We start from the raw sequence: 18,899 nt of genomic DNA on the forward strand, positions 1-18,899 counted from the left end.
CTGGGGCCCCCAGTACACGAAAGGCATTGACTTATTAGAACACGTTTAGAGAAGGACCACGAAGATGATCCAAGGGTTGAAGCACCTCTCTTATGAAGACGGGCTGAGATAGCTGGGGTTGTTTAACCTAGAAAATAGACGGCGAGACCTTACTGAAGGCCTTCAATACATAAATGGGGCTTATGGAAAAGATGGTGAAAGACTTTTCCTGGTTTCAAATTGAAAGAGGCTAGATTTAAATTAATATTATAAAGAAAAAAATTGTAAGGGTGGTTAAGCACTGGAAATGATTGTATAAAGAGGTTGTGGATGCCCCATCCTGAGAAGTACTCAATGTCAAGTTGGATGGGACTTTGGGCAACATGATCCAGTATAAAGTTTTCCTGTACTTGGCAGGGATGCTGGAACCAGGTGATCTTTAGAAGTCCCTTCCAACCCAAACCATTCTGTGATTCTATGATCCAGGTTTTGTAGTCACTGTAGACACAGTTTCTGACCATGAAATACTTGTCTAGGTTACCTCAAGTCACACATAGAACAAGACCCTTAAAAAACTGAGGGCTTAAACAGACAGGAAAATATATTTCACTGAATATACTAGACAATTTATTTTACCATATTACCTGGATAAGTTGGAAAAAGCAGATGAATGTGTAGATCCCCACCCTTTGTCAGGTCTTTCAAGAAGCAGCAAACACCCAACTAAATGAAACAATTGAAAACTGCAAGCAGGTAAGGGTTTATTTAATTTCTACCCACTTTAAAATGCAGATAGTGTGGCTTCCACCCCAGAAGACGCAGGTAGAGAATCAGTGACAACAGTGCCATCTACTGAGAGAAGCTCTATGCTTCCTGAAGCACATAGACTCCTCAGAGCTCTGCAACTCAAGAATACAGCCTAACCCTACCTCATTTCATGACTGCAACCCAAGGTGGCTACTGTCTGGGTGGCACATCCTACTTAATTGGGATATACAGCCATCTTAATATTACAAGTCTTGTTAATAGCCTTTGGAAAATTGCATTAGCCTACTTTTGCCCGATGAGGGCATAATTATTGGCCTAAAAAAGAAAGATAATTTAAAAACTATAAAAAGAGTATGGAGTCAGGTTGTCAAACCTGGTCATTAATATAATATAATACCCATTACTTATTGCTTGTAGCAGCCACTGGTCTAAATGATACACGCATCATTTCTGAAACGGTGATACAACAGTTCATTCTGTAATACACTTTCTTTCAGGTAGCTGCCTCATCAGGCTGGCAATATAATCATTTCTCATGCTTAAAATACACGCAGAAAAATCTTTAAAACTCTATGAAAATATATTAAGTTCTTCACGGGGTAGACATGTTGCCACTGATCACTTTCAGTGGAGTATAATAGCAAATATTCTTAATGAGAATTAAGCTAAAAGTGATCCATGAAGAAAATTTTAAATTGAGTACATGAAAAAAAAGATTTTTAGCTTTTGAAAGGAAACAGCAAGTAATGAAAGAAACAGCGGGAAATACACAGTCTAAATAAAGACTGTAATGATATAATAAATTTGCTTTAATTCTGAACTATATTTGCACTAAAATGTGTAAAATAAATAACATGTTGCAGAATGGATTCTGCCCACTGATCATAACGGCATCAATGGTTTGATCATGAATATTCTTTAATGATCTCTCCCTCCTGCTTTTCTAAAATATATATAAACTTTGTCATAATAAAAGACCACAGATTACTTTTTGGTAAACTACATCTGCAGGAACATTCATAGAGCAGTTAGCTGAAAACTTGATTGGCCTCAAAATAGCCTCCCTGTGTCATACAGAAAGGCTCCAGCACCTGCTCTCTCTCTTCATCCTTCAATTTCTACAATATTTTTCTTCATGTGAACTACAATTCCTACAGACTTTTTTTTTTTCTTGTCAAAGAATCCTCTGGTGCTAATTTATTTATTTGCTGCCATGATAAACTCTGCATTGGAGAGCACAGGGTCAAAGATACAAGATGGAAAAAGGATAAGTCAAAGCATTTGGCTGAGATCAAAATAGGGAACAGCCTAACTAAGAAGCAGTAAAAACAAATATTCCTGAGAATTACAGATCATTCATTAGTGAACAAAATAAAATTACAGCAGAAATGGTAATTCAGTTCCTGTGTTAATTCAAAGGAATGCTGTATCTGGAGCTAAGAAGGCAGCCTATTAGTGGAAGGCGACCTTTCTATTTTTCACTTCTAAAACCCATGGTTGCAGAACTTGACCTATCTAAGTGCTGGACTTCTAATGATACAGAAAAAATAGAATCCTGAAGAGCAATCAAAATGCTAAAAGCTTCAGAAAGAATAACTTACGAGGAAAGGTTAAAGGGATGAAGTTTGTTAAATCATCCAAAAAAGCATAGAAGAATGACAATGGGCTGTCTAAGTAGGGCAACAAAGATGGTGAAGGGTCTGGAGGGCATAGACGTATGAGGAGTGGCAAAGGCCCCTTGATGTGTTCAGCCCAGAGCAGAGCAGGCTGAGGGGAGGCCTCATGGCGGCCTGCAGCTCCCTCACGAGGGGAGCGGAGGGGCAGGCACCGAGCTCTGCCCCCTGGAGACGGTGACAGGACCCAAGAGAACGGCACGGACCTGGGACAGGGGAGGGTCAGGCTGGGTGTTAGGAAAAGGTTCTGCACCAAGAGGTGGTCGGGCACTGTAACAGGCTCCCCAAGGAAGTGGCCATGGCACCAAACCTGGCAGAGTTCAGTAAGTGTTTGGACAACGCTCTCAGACAGATGGTCTTATTTTGGGTGGCCCTCTAAAGCCAGGAGTTGGACCTGATGATCCTCATGGGTCCCTTCCAACTCAGGATGATTTTTGATTCCAGAAAATCATAAAAAATAATTGAAAATCTGAGAAAATTTTAGGCAAATGGCTATTCTGGACGGACATTTTAAGCATATACAATGCTGTCTCAATGCAAAGAATTCGGCTAGCTCTTGAATGGAAATCTAGGAACCTTTCAGTCCCACAGTGCCACTGTGGGCAAGCCTTCACTTGGCAGAACCCAAGACAAAATGTCTGAGATGCACTTAGAGGGTTTGGCAGAGGGGCAAGTCAGGTTCTCACCAGCTTGACAGCATGGAGATATAAAGGTCCCTGACACGGACACCCCGTGTCTAGCTGTATCGGTATCTACAAGCAGTGCTTCCTGTTTCACAAAGGTTTTATGAAAACAAGCATCCATTATTGACCTTCTGCTAACAAAATTTTACTTCAAACTATGAAATAGGAAATAATGCTACATCGTTTTCTAATTTATTGGTTTTTAAACTCCACATAGAACCCAATTCCTCAAGGCACAGAAACATTTGTTTAACTTAAATTAGGCACACAACCTAATGAAGGGACTATTTCCTCACCTGATCATTAGTGCCCTACATGCCTGTGCTCACAAAGCATATTTGGCATCGGCTGTCCACAACAGCGTTTTGAAGTATATTGTCAGGGTGTGTTTGTATGTTTCCATATGTAGGGAGGAAGAGAGGGCAGTAGCTTCAGAGAAAAAAGAGGCATTCCCAACAGGGAATTATGACTTCGTTGGGCTGTATGCTAACTCCTGCAACTAAAAAAAAAAGTTCCGACTCCCCTAGCCAAGAACAGCAGATAAATTTTATATAGCTCAGCTTCAATACTAACTCAATCCGCTTGCTAACCTGCTTGACAGTACCCCTTCCCTTCCCACCATTTCAATTCCTCGATCAGAGTTGCTCCTTCACCTGCTCCAGAATGGTGTTATGGCTTCTGCCTAGATAGATCTAGATACTTAGACCAGTAAAATCTCTTCAGAAAAAGAAATGCTGTGTACCGTAGTACAACAGCTGGCCTCCAACATTCTCCTGTACTACCTAGGTTGACTGTTTACCCCTGAACACATAGGCGTTCTTGGCTGAGTGTCAGCTAGCTCATTTTTGTCTTCTCTTCTGTGTAGATACAAAATCATAAGGGTGTGCACTGATAATACAAAAACAAACTGTGGAGATTCAACTCTCCTGCTTGTTGAATGCTGAGTGGGGTACACACATATAAAACCTGAATCTGGAACATGACAGATCAGTGCATCAGAAAGCTTATGACCCAGAAAACACAGTTCATTCTCCCTCAACCTTTGATGATGTTGAACTTAGGAACTTAGAACTGAAAGGGACCACTGGAAGGGTGTATGCATATAGTTCCAGCTTATTCCAGACAATAAAGTGATAGATGTTTTGCTCAGGAGGGTTGATGGAATACGTGTTCTGTGTGGCAAGATAGTTTTTTCCTATCATCTGTAGCAATCGAACTGCAGTAAAATGAGAAAATATAGCCATAAAATTCACATGCAGACAAAGAAAACCAAAAGCACAGTGTTTTAGGCTCCTGCAATAATTTAAAGTTAGATAAATAAAAAAAAATGCCCTTAACTCATTGGAAAATCAGAAGATACAACAGTTCAAACTTTATGGGGGTACGCATTCTCTTCTGCCTTAATCCTTCTGATAGTTCAGGCTGAGCAGGACCCACCCATTAAATATTCAGGATTTCAGTGACAATGACACTGTTAATTATTTGCACATTTTGCCCATATGCAGACATTATTTTACTGAAAGACCAAAAATTATGTTAAAAGGCTAAATCATGGGCCACGTAATATAAAGGAGCAAAAATTATTCTCTGACTTTAATGGAAACAACAAATGATCCTGAAGCACGACATTAAATTTTCATTTCCCAGCTTCTGAATCTGTTCATTCTGTTGTGAATTCCCATCAATAAGTATAAAAATTGACACCTAGAAGTATCTTAGATATCTTGTTCCTTTGTGTGTGCTTGGTTGGCTCTTCTGGAATTTCACCCTTCATTGCTGCTTAAAAACCTTATTATGGTCCCTCATTTAAATTTATAGATTTCCAACATGTATCTTCTTTATCACTTTGTTCTCCTTAAGCGTAAGACATCATATTTCTTGCCCTTGTAACTACCTCCCTTGTAACTGGTGCCAGATATCAAAATCCAGAAAATGGATGGCTCTTCTCCCCCTGTATGCTTGGCTATAAGAATACTCATGCTTTTAATATATGAGGATATACTTCTTTGACTTTTTTTGTTGATTATAAATATGTGTATAAATATAATATGACTTAGAACAGATGTATGCCCCTGTTTCATTGTCTTAAGACCTAGGATCATTTCCCTTTTTCAACTATAAAAACAGGAGCAAACCCAGTAAAATTAATTTAATTCACATTCTTAAGGTGAAAAGCTCTTATGTGGTGACATCCAGAACTGGGAAGACTTTCAATTCCTGAGGGCTTATAGGCTCAACTATATCAAGTGTTATGAATCTCAGGTAATACTTGAATTAAATAACATTTAACTCCAAGTCATTCCAAGTAATTTGTTAGTAACAGCGGTTTTAAAAGCTGCTCATGTAAATCATTCTGAAAGCTTTTAAATTACTGGATTTATTCATGTCTCTAGATTCTTTTTTAATATTCAAACCAAAATGGATTATAATCTGTTTATCCTCTTTGCCAAGGTGCCTGCAGAACAAGAAAAATAAAGTCAGTCATTTCAGCATGAAACACATAGTGCATGATGCTCCTATCAATGCTATAAATATACTGTAAGTGAATCCATGTTTCAAGAACAGTATAAAGTAATGAAATAGGAAATTGCAATTTTGTCAAGTGCATTACCCAAGAAAACACTTAAGCATATTCTGAAGCTTTTACTTGCCAGGAATAGAACTTAACAGCTAAGTTTCAGTGATGCAGAAAACTTTTTAGCTTCAAGATAAAGAAAAATAAAACATGAACAGGTTAAGAAAGGTTATGTGGACTGTGTACGTGAAATATTTTACTGTATACTTAAGAACTGCATGGATAGGCACCTGAATATTTTCCCCTTATTTCACATTCAAGAACAATAAAGCCAAAGCAACTTTAACATTATCATAAAGCTAAAGAAAATAGACGTGCTTGGGAGTAGAAGGACTACCTATAGACAACTAATTTACAATCTTTTAAAAACCTGGACATCCAGCATGTATATGTACCACATAATACCTTAAAAAGTAAAACTCAGCAAAGATTTATTTGTCTGGTTTGGTATGTGCATAAATAGAAAGTTAAATGCATTAAAAATGTCTATGAAGCTAACTGTGTTCTTCAGACTTTGCAGGAATCAAGCTTACTTGAATCATTATGTCTCAGTAACCCCAGTTCACCCTTCTCAGTAAGGGGATATCAGGTTAACAGACAAATAATTAACTATTAGTTTTCATGGTTATTATGCTTCCACCGCACTATGCTTTCTGCATCTCAAAAGTTATTTTAATGTTACTTTCACTTGAAAAGTGATTTAAAAAAGTAGTGAACAAAATAGCCAATTGCATAATTCTCAACCTTTCACTCCTTAAAAAAAAGAAAACAACAAACCGCAAAATACTACCTATAAGATGTTGGAGACAAAGACAGCTCAAATAAAATTTGGATCAACATTTTCATTTATTTGCACATCTAGCAAACTGTGGTTCACCATGCATTAAAAGTTCTGCCTGGATTTTCATCACATTTCATTCTGTTAGTAAGAAGACTTAGTCACGCTGAATAAATCTAAACAGTCTGTCTGTATCACAAAGATCTTCTTCTGTTTGAATGTAGCTTTAAAGAATCAAATAAGCTAACATTATATTGATTATCACTGATGAGCCAGAGTAAAGTAAGCAAAGTAAATTGAGGTCATCAGCATGTCAGCTAACCTGACTGTCTTGAAATGTGAACAGTAAGATTTGTAACACAGACCACTTAACCCTAAAAAGGTTCATTATGAGTAGCATACTTTCATTTGGTGGACTGTTTTTTTCTTTTTAAAATAGCTGTCTTTCAAATTCCTTTGCACTTTAAATGTTCAGAAGTTGTGTACGAGCCTGGTGTTTCATGATGTGAACTGGTGGTCTACATGCTAAAAATAGTAAATATTTTCCCTTTTTTGAGGGGGAGTTGAAGTTATGCTTTTCTCTGAAAGGGTTAGTCAAGACAAATTACTGTAGCTTTTTCTTGTTAACAAGCACAGGCATTACTATGCCAACAAATACAATTAAAGGAAGACATAGATTGATGTAGATTTAGATTTTGTAAGTAGAAAGCAAAGGAATCCACCTCAGGTACAACTGCTATACAACCTCATTACTCACCCTCTAGAAACTTTTGCCACAACAGCTTACGCTCTTAAAGCAGAAACTCATTCCTTCCTAGAGTAACAGAATACCAGTATTAAAATAACCATAATGACTTTTCCTTATTAACGCTTTTTTGGACATAATGTATTTAGGGTTTGGGTTTTCTTTTAATTCTTGGCTCTGTTCTCAGTTAACTCAACTACTAACACATTTGCTATCTGAAAAAAAAGTTTTAAGATCAAGCTGTTGCACAGTATTTATAAGAGAAGCAAAATAGCTGTGGGCATTATTCTTAACACCCACATTGTAGGTTTACAAATTAAAATTCCATCTGGAAGTACAGGACCAATTTTCTTACCCCAACAGAAGAACTAACAGACGCATGTCATGACTATGCAAGATGTTTTAAAAACACACTTGAGGCGTTGCACGCAGCTTTTCATAGCCAATGCAGGCCTAAGCAGTATTAACAGACAACCATTTCAAAATGAGACATGTTAAAAACAAACAAAGAAAAAACAAACCCAAAACTCAAAAAACTTTGCCCGAAAGAGAAATTTTATTATTAAAAAGGTAAGAAATGCCAAAGATATTTTATCTCTCCTCTAATTTCTAAGACATAAGGAGGTTATGAGGCTGTGTCTTGGGTATTTCTTACAAATGTAGGGTAAGGGTTCTTTTAGGGGATATGTAAGATGTGTAAAGGAAGCTAAATTAAAGTTAAAATATCACTGCATGACATCTACAGATAAGAGTTTGAAAAACATCATTGACTTGCTAAAATGGTGAAATATTGACGACTGAAATTAAGGGGGCTGTCCGAGAAAATGAACTGCTGAGAGGCCTACCTACAGGAAAATAGAGGGTTTCCTTTCCACCGCTGCTTTGGCACAGAGTCCCAAAGCAGCATAGGCCTTCAGGTCAGTGTGGCACCTCGGGAGCATGAGGTGGCTGCCGTCATGTCTGCTTGTGCAACCAGGGTCTTGACCTGTAACCGATGATCTTGATGACAAAGAGTGAGTTACCTGCACGGAAAAATAAATATGGAACGGCCAATGAGGAAAGTTGCCTTCTTCCCCCACAACTAACCAGTCAAAACCAGTTGGTGGTGTACGTTGAAAGCATTTCCTTCTTCTGAGGAACAATGGTTTGTCTCTTGAACTTCAGCCACTTCAGAAAACAAACCAAGTAACTAACCTCACACTCAACAGCTCTCAAGATAAACCCACTACTACTTCACTCTTTCCTAACAAACAGTTATATACAGATTTGAAGATTCCCATTTACAGCTCGTATTAAGGTCCAGCAGTAATTGTACCCTCGTGAATCTCTACGTTGGCATACAAAACTTTGAGGGAAAACCACCTAAAACATCAAAACGAGAGCAACCCTCCAGCTTCTCCGGCAAGCAGCACCGAATGGGATTTAAAACCCAGAAAGTCCCACACAAGAAGAGGCCTAGCAGAGAAACGGTCTTTCTCTGTCTAAAAGAACTAGTAATAGCAAAGCGGCCGCCCCCCTCCGCCCGTCCCGTCCCGGCGGCACCGCTGCCCCCGGGCTCCGTCTGCCGCGGCGGAGCGCGCTTGCGCCGCCGCCACCAGCCCCACCGCACGGGTCTCGGCTGCCGTGGCCTCGCCATGTCCGCTTCCTCCTCCTCCTCCTCCGCCGCGCTGCGGCCGGTCACCCACCTCATCTTTGACATGGACGGCCTGCTGCTGGGTGTGTAGCCTTCGCCCCCTCTCCCCCACAGCCGCCCGGCCCCTCTCCGCCGCCGGCGCTGCGAGAGGCCGGAGGTGGCGGCGGGCAGCCCCCGCGGGAAGCCCCCGACGCGCCGCCCCCCGGCTCCGGCGCCTCCCGGCCGGGGGAGCGAGGCCGAGCCGCCGGCCTGTCCCCGGCGGCCTCTCGCTGCCGGCCTCCGCAACCAGGCGCCCAGCCAGCGCGCCCTGGGCGACGTTACTTAAGCCTGACTAAAGGGATTAAAGCAACAGGAAACGATTTTTTTCTTCCTCCTCCCCGCCACCCCCTGCCTTTTGTGGGCATTTTTCGGCTGAGTTAAAAGATTTGGGCTTGAGGTTAGGAAGGGCGCTCGCAGGGTGGCTGCTGGGAGAGAGGCGAGGTCAATTGGGGCCACGCCTGGGGATGTGCACAGCAGGCTTCCTGCTTGGGGAGGGGGGGACGGGGCGCTGAGGGTGCCCACGGATGCGGGGTCGGCCTTGTGGGGTCGACTGTCAGCAGCAATTCCAGACTTCTGAGGGGCTGCTTTTGCTGTGCAAGGCACGTGGGAGCATCTTTCAGGTGTGAAATACTTAAAGCAGTTGCTGGCTGCAGCATAAACCTAGAAACCATTCACACAATCATCTCCCAATATATATATTTTTTTGTATTAGTAGGCACTTTTTTATCCTTACAGTGATAGCCTGAAATCTGTCAGCCTCGTGCTGCAGTTAGATTGGATCTTGGGGTTTGGGTAGACAGTGTGGCTAGAGGAACCTTTAGTTTTGCTATTTGATGAACTATTGCTGAATCAGGGCCTCACGCTGCATGCTTCCTGTAGAGTAATGCTATATTTTTGTCTGTGACTCGGTTTTTGAAACAGTCCATTATATATCACGGCACAGGAAGCAGCTTTAGATGTGGGGGAATTCTAAAAAGTGTTAACTTGATGTATGTGCCTTCCTTCAGCAAAACTCAAATTGTTGCAGTCTCTAGAAAGACTGCTGTGAAGTCTAATGAGTTCTTCTGTTTCCAAGAAATGTCCGTTTTTTTCCTTCCTACACTTCCTGCAGGATTATTCTGTTTTCAGTAAATGTCGTCTTTAACTTCCTTCACATCTACAACAGAATGAGGGCCATTAGGATATCATTGTTTAAACCAGAAATGGGTTTGCTCCCATTACCAGGAATAGTTACAAGCATTTAGAGCCTTTGGTTTCTTTCAGTTTGCTTCATCAGCAGTCTCAATACACTGTGCAAAACAGTGATTAAGATGAGTTGTTTCAGTTTCATTTGCAGTATAACTACTGGGATCTCTAATAGCCCGGGGGCGTGTTGTTTTATCCAGAACCAATTATTTTAATTTAATTCTTACTTAGGAGCTTCAGGAAAGCTTTTTTTTAGTCACTGCTGTTTTCTAGTGTAATTTGAAAATCACCTTCACACAGTACTCACCTGAGCAGGACAGTCTAGGTAAGCATTATGAATATTTAGGCCTTGAGGATATGGATACATAAATTTTCTGTATCAGTTTTAAGTGAATTTATTATATATGGGTACTCACAGGATAGGTGCGTTAGCTTTGGGTGCTATTCTAGGAACTAAAGACATTATTCTCAGATACTATCCTGTCTGTAATTAGAAATTACATTTCTGTACAAATGGGGAAAAACAAAGTTTTTGAATCATGTTTGGTTCTGCAAACTCCTGGCGTTCATGCAGTCAAGAAGCATTAAAAATGCTCTAGATTATGAATTGTACCTCCTGCTGGGAAACTAATTATAAAAGTTCCATAGTTCTCAGCCCTAAGTTTGCCAAGATTGAGACACTCAAGGTATAAACGTACTCCTTGCCATTACTAAATCTGTTTTAAAGTACAATTCCAGATAAATACTTGTCACTTTCTGGTTGAAGAGTATATGCGTGATGTTAAAATTTATTTTTATCGATATAAATGGGGCATCCTTTGAACTGATAAAGTATTTTTTTGTGTGTTTCTGTTCCCCTGGTTACTCTTATACTACAATACAGATGCAATCTCTTCCATTTTAAAAGCTGCATAGAAAGAATGTGTTGTATTTCAGTAATCTTTCAGCTATGAAGAAAGCCGTAATTGTGTGTAAAATTAAACTGAAAATACTCTGAAGTGTCTTCCAGAGATATAAAAGGGACACCACCTTGATGATTTTCATAACATAAACCTCCTTTCAGAGGACTTGTATGTTTCAGCCTATAAGTACTCTTCTCAGTAGGCCTTCTTGTGTAACTTTCTTGCATAAAGAGCAAACCAAAATTTTCAGCAATGGATACCTAAAACTACATTTTTGTAACTTTTTAATGTACTTTCATAACAGGTTGCCTTTTTCAGAATCTGAAGCTTTAGGTATTGCAGTTATTTTTGCTCTGAACTAGTGTGTGAAAATGTGTGTGTCTGGTTTGGAAGTTTTCACTTACACCTTTTCAGTTCTATAAAACAAATATTAATTGATCTATGTATGATGAAAAATTGAACATTAAATTGATGTAATGCAATGTTCCGTGAACTTACTTTCTATAGCTGACATACTTGCTTCTGGTTAAGAGTATAACAGAAGAAGATTTGCAAGATGTCCATAAATATTTCATAACTGTGAGCGTAAAATCTTTAAATGAGGTCTGAGACACTAAGTTCTTGACGTTGGAAACAGTCCCAGTGTTACACTGTAGAGCCTGCATCCATGTACTTTATGTGGCTAAAGCGAGGTCTACTGTCGCTGAATCTGATCTTCTGTGACTTTAACTCTCCCCATCCCTTTAAGGTAATTGACTCTGATTAAGTTGTCCTTGAGTCCCACCTTGCTACATCAACTTACCTTCAACGGGGCGGTTGTTGCCCCTGGACTGCCAGTGGAAGTACTGCATCCTGTCATTTTGGAGTCCTTCTGTGTAATTATTTCAAGTATTATCTAACATCCTATCTTTCAGGACTTACAACCAATGTGGTCCCTTCTTCAGCAGTTTTCTCTTTTTGGATTACTTTCTCTGAGCTGCTGGATGAATTTTTATTCTTTTTTTTTTCTTTTTTTTTTTTTTCTCATCGTTCCAGTTGCTGTTGCCAGGAAATTCAAACATTGGAAAATAACACTGTCATTTAGTAAATAAAATATGTGAACAGCACCTGTAGACATCTTGTTACTGAGTAGGTAAAATTAATCCAAGGACTTTTTTTTTTTGTAGGAATCTCCAGCAGTGCATGAGCTGTAATAGAATAATAGTCTGTCTTAGTACTAGTATAGTACAGTTACATCCTGCTGTATTATACATATGCAGGAAGATTGACTTACGTAGTTTAAAAGTGGTGCTCACTTCACTGTATAGTATAACCCCAGAAGAAGAGAAATAACAAAATTTTATTTTTTGGTGCACTGCTGTACCTTTGTTTTTTATTTTTTTAACTAACACTTTTGTAGTGTAAAATTGCTACTTGCTTTCCTACAACAAAGGATTTTGAATCCTAACAATAAATGCTCAGAACTTGCATAGTAGGTTTTGTCTTGCAGCGCTTTAGTCTTTTCCTACAGAAGACTACTGCTCTAACTGCTAGTATGTAGTATAATTAAAACCATTAAACCTCCTTGTGCGTGTGCTTATCTGACACATACTGAACAGTTAGCTGGCTAAAATAAAAAAGAATAATAATAATAAAAAAACAAACAGAAGTTAGAGATCTTTGATACCTAATTAAATACTTGTGATATAGTTGTACTGTTTACTATCCAATCCTGTAATTTTAGCATATTCTAAAAACATACAAAACCAATGCTGAAGATAGAGAAGAAAAATCGATTGGTTTTGTACAAAACATACAACTAGGGTAATGCCCTCTAGGATCTATATTCCTTAATGCATATATTGTCTTTTGAGCTGTGACAAGTGTTTTTGTTATATAATTATAGACAATAGCTTTTCTGTGCCAAGTGTCATCATTCAGTGGCTCAAAATGATAATGTTACATTTGGTATTTCTCAAAACCGAGTGCCTGGTTTGTTAAAGGGTTCTACCAAATTTTTTCACCCCCACATTTCATCCTGTTAGTTTTTCAGCTGACTGGTACAATTATCTGACCTCAGTAGCTGAAAATGAATTTTTATGGTTTTGTCTCTTAGTAAAATTATATTATATTATATTGTATTATATTATATTGATGTTCAAATATAAAGGAAAAAGAAAATGACAAGAAAAGTAACAAACATGGTATATCATTTATTTGGTGACAATAGAAGTACATTTTTGGAATTGTTATTGGAGCTATTTTAATCACTGGCCAACAACTTTGAATATTTGATAAATATTTTTCTTGAGTTTAAATATAAAATTGACTTAATTCTAAACAAACAAACAAACAACAACAAAAACCACCAGCTGTTTTAATGTATGATGTACACTGGCAGAATTGTAGAAGCTTCCAAAAGACATGTTTACAAGGATCGCATCTCATACATCGTAGAGATGATTCTGTTCTCTTGACTCTGAAGCTACTGCCCTCTCTTCCTCCCTACATATGGAAACATACAAACACGCCCTGACAATATACTTCAAAACGCTGTTGTGGACAGCCGATGCCAAATATGCTTTGTGAGCACAGGCATGTAGGGCACTAATGATCAGGTGAGGAAATAGTCCCTTCATTAGGTTGTGTGCCTAATTTAAGTTAAACAAATGTTTCTGTTTCACCCCAAAATAAGACCATCTGTCTGAGAGCGTTGTCCAAATGCTCCTTGAACTTCGGCAGGCTCAGTGCTGTGACCACTGCCCGAGGGAGCCTGTCCCAGTGCCTGACTACCCTCTGGGTGCAGAACCTTTCCCTAACCCCCAGCCTGACCCTCCCCTGTCCCAGCTCCATGCCGTTCCCTCGGGTCCTGTCGCTGTCCCCAGAGAGCAGAGCTCAGCGCCTGCCCCTCCGCTCCCCTCGTGAGGGAGCTGCAGGCCGCCATGAGGCCTCCCCTCAGCCTGCTCTGCTCTGGGCTGAATAAACCAAGGGGCGTCAGCTGCTCCTCGTATGTCTTGCCCTCCAGACCCTTCACCATCTTTTTTTTGCCCTCCTTTGGATGCTAATAGTTTTAGGTCCTTTTTATACTGTAGTGTGCCAAACTGCACACAGTGCTCCAGTTGAGGCTGCACTAGCACAGAACAGAGCAGGACTTCCCATTACTGCTTACCCATGCCATGGCTGATGCAACCCAGAGTACTGGCCCTCCTGGCTGCCAGGGCACGCTGCTGGCTCATGTTCAACTTGCTGTTGACCAAAACCCACAGATCCCTTTCTGCAGGGCTGCTCGACAGCCTCTTGTCTGTGGCTATACATATAGCCAGGGTTGCCCCATCCCAGGTGCAGAATCCAGCACATGCTCTTGTTAAACTTTATGTTGTTGGTGATTGCCCAGTCCTCTAATTTGTCATGATTTCTCTGCAAGACATTTCTACCCTTGATGCAGTCAACAGCTCCTTCCAATTTGGTGTTGTCTGCAAACTTATCTAGTATACCTCCAAATCTTGTATCCAAGACATTTATGAAAACATTAACGAGAACTGGCCTTAAAATGGGGCCCTGCAGAACCCCATTAGTAAGCGGCCACCAGCCTGATGTAACCCTGTTTACCATATCCCTTTGACCCCTACCTGTCAGCCTATTGTTCGCCTGTCCTAGCATGCATTTATCTAGCTGTGTGCTGGACATTTTGTCCAGAAGGGTACTGTGAGAAACAGTACCAAAAGCTTTGCTGTAATCTAAAAAGAGTACATCAACTGGCTTCCCTTGGTCAGTTAGGTAGATAACCTTGTCATAAAAGGAAATTATTTTTTTAAGCAGGACTTTCCCCTCATGAACCCTTGTAGGCTATGGCCAATGACTGTGTTGTTTCTCAAGTGTTTTATAGTAACTCTCAGAATAATCTTCCCCATAATTTTACCAGGCACTGAAGTGGGACTGACAGGCCTGTAATTACCAGGGTCGTCTTTCTTGTTGTTCTTGAAAAATTGGGCAATGTTTGCGAGTTTCCAGTTCCAACTTAGTTTTGCAAGATACATTCAGCATAACTGAAAGTCATGATGTACCATGCAGGCACATCTGTTCTGCTTCTTGTGGCCATTTGTAGAAGGGTAAGGAGTAGTTTAGGAAGGGTAAGGTGTAGTTCAGGCAACAAGAATCAGAAGTTTTCTGCTTTTGCAGCTGCTGTCTCATTAGTATGGAGAAGATGACTAGATTCTCATGTGCCACTTCTTAACAATTCATGCGCTGCTAGTCATACAGGGAATCTCTCATCTGTAGGAAATAGACTTGCAGTTAAATTCATTGTAGTGTTGTGAGATCCACAAGAGTTTTGGCATGTTTTCTGTCTCTCCAGTGTTATCTGCCCATTGTCACAAGGTCAGAAGTCAGAAATTTACTCTTACTTTCATTTCATTGCACAAGTTGCCTAGGAGATTGCTGTTACAGGAAAACTGGTAAGAGTTCCATGCTGGAGTTTGCTTATGTGCATGCTGTCTTTTATTTTACAGTGTGAATGGGAGGTTAAAACAGCTTTCTATTTCTTCTGCATCAGAACAAATAGCACCAATTCAACTAAACATCAGCCCTCTCTAGATTGTCCTCTATTATGGCTTAAGTGCAGGAATTAATCTTCTTGGGCTATAAACTGGCAATCTTGTAAGCCTATTTTCTGCTTCTAGGTAGTGGAAACTTACTTTTTTGCCATTCTCCATTTCCATCCGAGTTTGGGAACAAAGAAGGAAACAAAAATACTGTCTTCCCTCTATATTCTGTTTGTGCATCTTGTTGCAAAAACAAAGTGATTAAGGATATTGTTAGATTAAGATATTTCTTGTATGGTTCCTGAGCAAATTATGGAGATGCACAGAACAGCTCCTCATTGAGAATTAGCTTACCATAAATAGAGCAAATAAGATTTGTCATGTGCTTGAAAGCTAACATTTTCATTTAATGACGAGGAGAATTTTGGCAGAGGCATAACAAATGTACTATCCTAGTGTCTAACTTTTATTATTCCCATGATTGATTTGAAAATTGTCCATCCCCATGTCTGTCTGTTGATTGTGGTAAGAATAATCCAGAATCGGAACTCAGTCCAGAATCTGTTGAATAGCTTTTTTTTTTTCCTTTTTTTTTTTTTTTTTCATTTCTGTAATGGTTACTGCATTTCAACATGCGTTGAGCAGCATTAGCAATGATTTTTTTTTTTTTTCCTCCCTGGGGAATTAAGCAGAATGCTCTCAAGCTGAAAGATTCATGATTTGATTTTAATTTTGCACATAAATTACACACAAATTCAGTACTGTTCTGATGCTTATTTATGTATTAGTTGCAGCAGACCCAAAGCATTTGGTTTTCAAAGGAAAAAAAATACATGTTAAATACATAAATCCCAAGGGATTTCAAATTTCCAATGTTAATAATGTGACACGCATCCAGTTGTCACAGAGGGCCTTTAGCAAGTGGAGAGGTATGTTGTGAAGCTGCTGAGAGTCTAAAGGTTCTGTTTAGTGATTTTAAAGATGCACACAGCAGTTTGACCATTTACAAAAAGTAGTCTCCTCCTGTGCCTTAATGCAGATTTTGGAATGTGTTTGTAGGTGATAAGGTTTTATATTGTTGGCTACATAAGCTGTTCTGTGTATAAAGTTCCAATTATTTCGCTTTGAATGTAAATAATAAGGTGCTATAAAGGGAACATAATTTCACTTGAAGAAAAGGTGCATAGAATTTCCCTTTCAATAACACTATTTCCAGCTGCCATATTCCAGTTTTCTTTTTACTTGAGGAGAAAAGACATTAACAGCCCTAGATTTGTTGTTCTGTGTACTGGCAGCAACTACATGAGATGCCATCGTGGGCCCAGCTCTGCAGCTCTTGTTCCAACTAGTTGCAGTTCATCATCATAGCCTTGATGTAAGTTGGCTTGGAATTCTTAGGGACACGTTAATTTATCTCTGTAGAACAATGAACCAGCCAAATTCTGCTCTTGAGTTATATTGGTATATTCCTCCAAGAGGCAGTCTTATTCTTGACTATTTGATAAAGGTTGTTGTTGTTGTGGTTGTTGTTGTTGTTGTTGTTGTTTGGGGGGAGTGTTTGTTATTATTTTAAACAATTTTTTATCTTTTGTTTAAATTGGCAACAGACTTATAATGGTAATGTTCATTCTCACAAGATGATCATTGCTCTTTTAGAGATGAGGAAACTATATTAACTAAAAACACAAAAGCAGTTATGCTAAATATCATCTCCTTGCAGACTTGGTATCTATTGCTTTAATTATGGACAACTAATTTTCATCTGGACAGTATAGAGCCTGCTAGTACTTGTTGCTGATTTAGTTCTGTGTTTCTGTACCTCTCTGTATTGATCATAATTTCTTTCACAACACTACTGAGCAGCACTGAACCAAGAACATTTTTGTATCTTATAATGATTCTGGCAGAGATTCCTGACCTTGATTTTTCCTTTCCTTCCCACCATATTGATGATGATGTTAATAATAAAAACAATAATAAAACCAATGTTCCTACCCACAGTTCATTGAGGTACTACTACTAACCTTTATCAAGATATTTTTCATCACGGAGGTGGGAAATAACCGTCCTTTTTTATTTATGTCATTTTTGACTTCCTTTTCTTCAGTAACCAGTAAGGAATATTTGTCTCTTATTTTTCTTCCTCATTCTCTTTTGAGGCGTATTAAGTTTTTTTTTTTAAAGTCATCAAATAACTTGTAGCAGACGTCTCTTGAAAGCTTTCCTTTGGGCACCAGTTATGTATCATCACTGCATATATTACTTTTTTCCTCTGCTGCTAGTTTTCCCTCTGCTGTGCTTATTGAGTGGTTCTTCTTGTGAGGATAACACAAGACAACTGAAAAGAAAGCCCACTTTATTATTTGTCAGCCAAGTCTTTCTGTGTAATGTCTGTAGGAATTTACTTGCGACCTTTATCACTGTGTTGTATGTACAGTGTTACACAGTACCTCCTTCTCCCAGCTCATTAATACTCGCTCTCTGACCTGGTTTAATAGTTCCAGCAGCCCCTGTGTAACCTTTGCTCTCTGAGGATATGTGCTCGCCCTTTGCTTGCGGGTGCTGAACTGACTGGGTTTGCTGCCAAGCAGCTCTTGTTCGCTCCTGGGCATTGATCATCTGCTCTGCATAAATACCAGTTCGCTCATGTTCTCTTTCACAGCATGGCCATGCAGTGCGATTGCATGCTCGTGTCAGGGCGTCTTTTTGGACACTGTCTTTGAAGCTGTGTTCTGTTTTATCTGCTGTAATGTAAACTGCTGTATATTCGAACTATAGACCCTTATATGATTACTGAGCAGTTGTCAGAGGAAGTGTCTTTCTTAGACTGGGATGTGTTATGAATTTGACACTGGTAATGTTCATTCATGAACATCTCTAAGGAAAAAGAAAATACATTGCAGTAATACTGGGAGAAGAATGGAATAAAAAAATAATGTGCATTTAATTAAAAAAAAGGGATTATAGTGTACCAGTAAGGTGGGAGAAAGTAATGGATTTAAGGTAAACCACAAATAAACTGAGATACAATTTCATTTTAATAAATTGTTGTATGGTCAAGACTTTTTAAATGGATGAATGTTATTGTAATTTACATACAGAAAGCTCCCTTGACTTTCCTGTCTCTTCAGGGTGGAAGAGTAAGCTCATGAATGACTGTAGATTTACCTAACTTCTTATACAAGGCCATTGCTGCAAGAAATTACACCACATGAAATGATGGATCTTTTTATGCTAGGACTTAATCCTCTCTGTGGCATTACATTGGACTAACAAAAAGTCCTTTGCTTTTTGGCTCAGGGAAGGTGGAGCTGCAAAGAGTGTACTGCAGTGCAATAAATTTCTAGTCTTTAAAAATTAAAAACAATATTTCCTGGGAAACATAGCTCAGGAAAATGAAAATATTTAGGCCACTAAGG

At 39.3% G+C, this 18,899-nt stretch overlaps 2 protein-coding genes across 29 annotated transcripts in view; one reads left to right on the forward strand and one right to left on the reverse strand.

The window, feature by feature from the left end:
- Positions 1-9,370, reverse strand: part of STS (steroid sulfatase) — a 120,667-nt gene extending 111,297 nt beyond the window's left edge. For 4 of the 24 annotated variants that reach the window (XM_083829011.1, XM_083829014.1, XM_083829026.1 and 1 more), the window contains exon 1: positions 8,047-8,186. Coding sequence is in view for 4 of the 24 variants with exons in the window: in XM_083829007.1 (XP_083685133.1) it covers positions 8,051-8,142 (92 nt within the window). In the remaining 20 variants the exon portion in view is untranslated. Of the gene's footprint in view, positions 1-7,213; positions 7,271-7,556; positions 7,655-8,046; positions 8,224-8,886 lie in introns of those variants that run through there. The other 20 variants (XM_083829012.1, XM_083829017.1, XM_083829027.1 and 17 more) reach the window with 11 other exon arrangements.
- PUDP (pseudouridine 5'-phosphatase) overlaps positions 8,230-18,899 on the forward strand; it is an 85,932-nt gene continuing 75,262 nt past the window's right edge. For all 5 annotated transcript variants that reach the window (XM_083829210.1, XM_083829209.1, XM_083829208.1 and 2 more), the window contains exon 1: positions 8,230-8,917. In XM_083829210.1, coding sequence (XP_083685336.1) covers positions 8,617-8,917 — 301 coding nt within the window. In that variant the 5' untranslated portion in view covers positions 8,230-8,616. The remainder of the gene's footprint in view (positions 8,918-18,899) is intronic.

Source organism: Anser anser, assembly GCF_964211835.1.
Source record: "Anser anser genome assembly, chromosome: 1".
In the NCBI taxonomy this organism is placed as follows: domain Eukaryota; kingdom Metazoa; phylum Chordata; class Aves; order Anseriformes; family Anatidae; genus Anser; species Anser anser.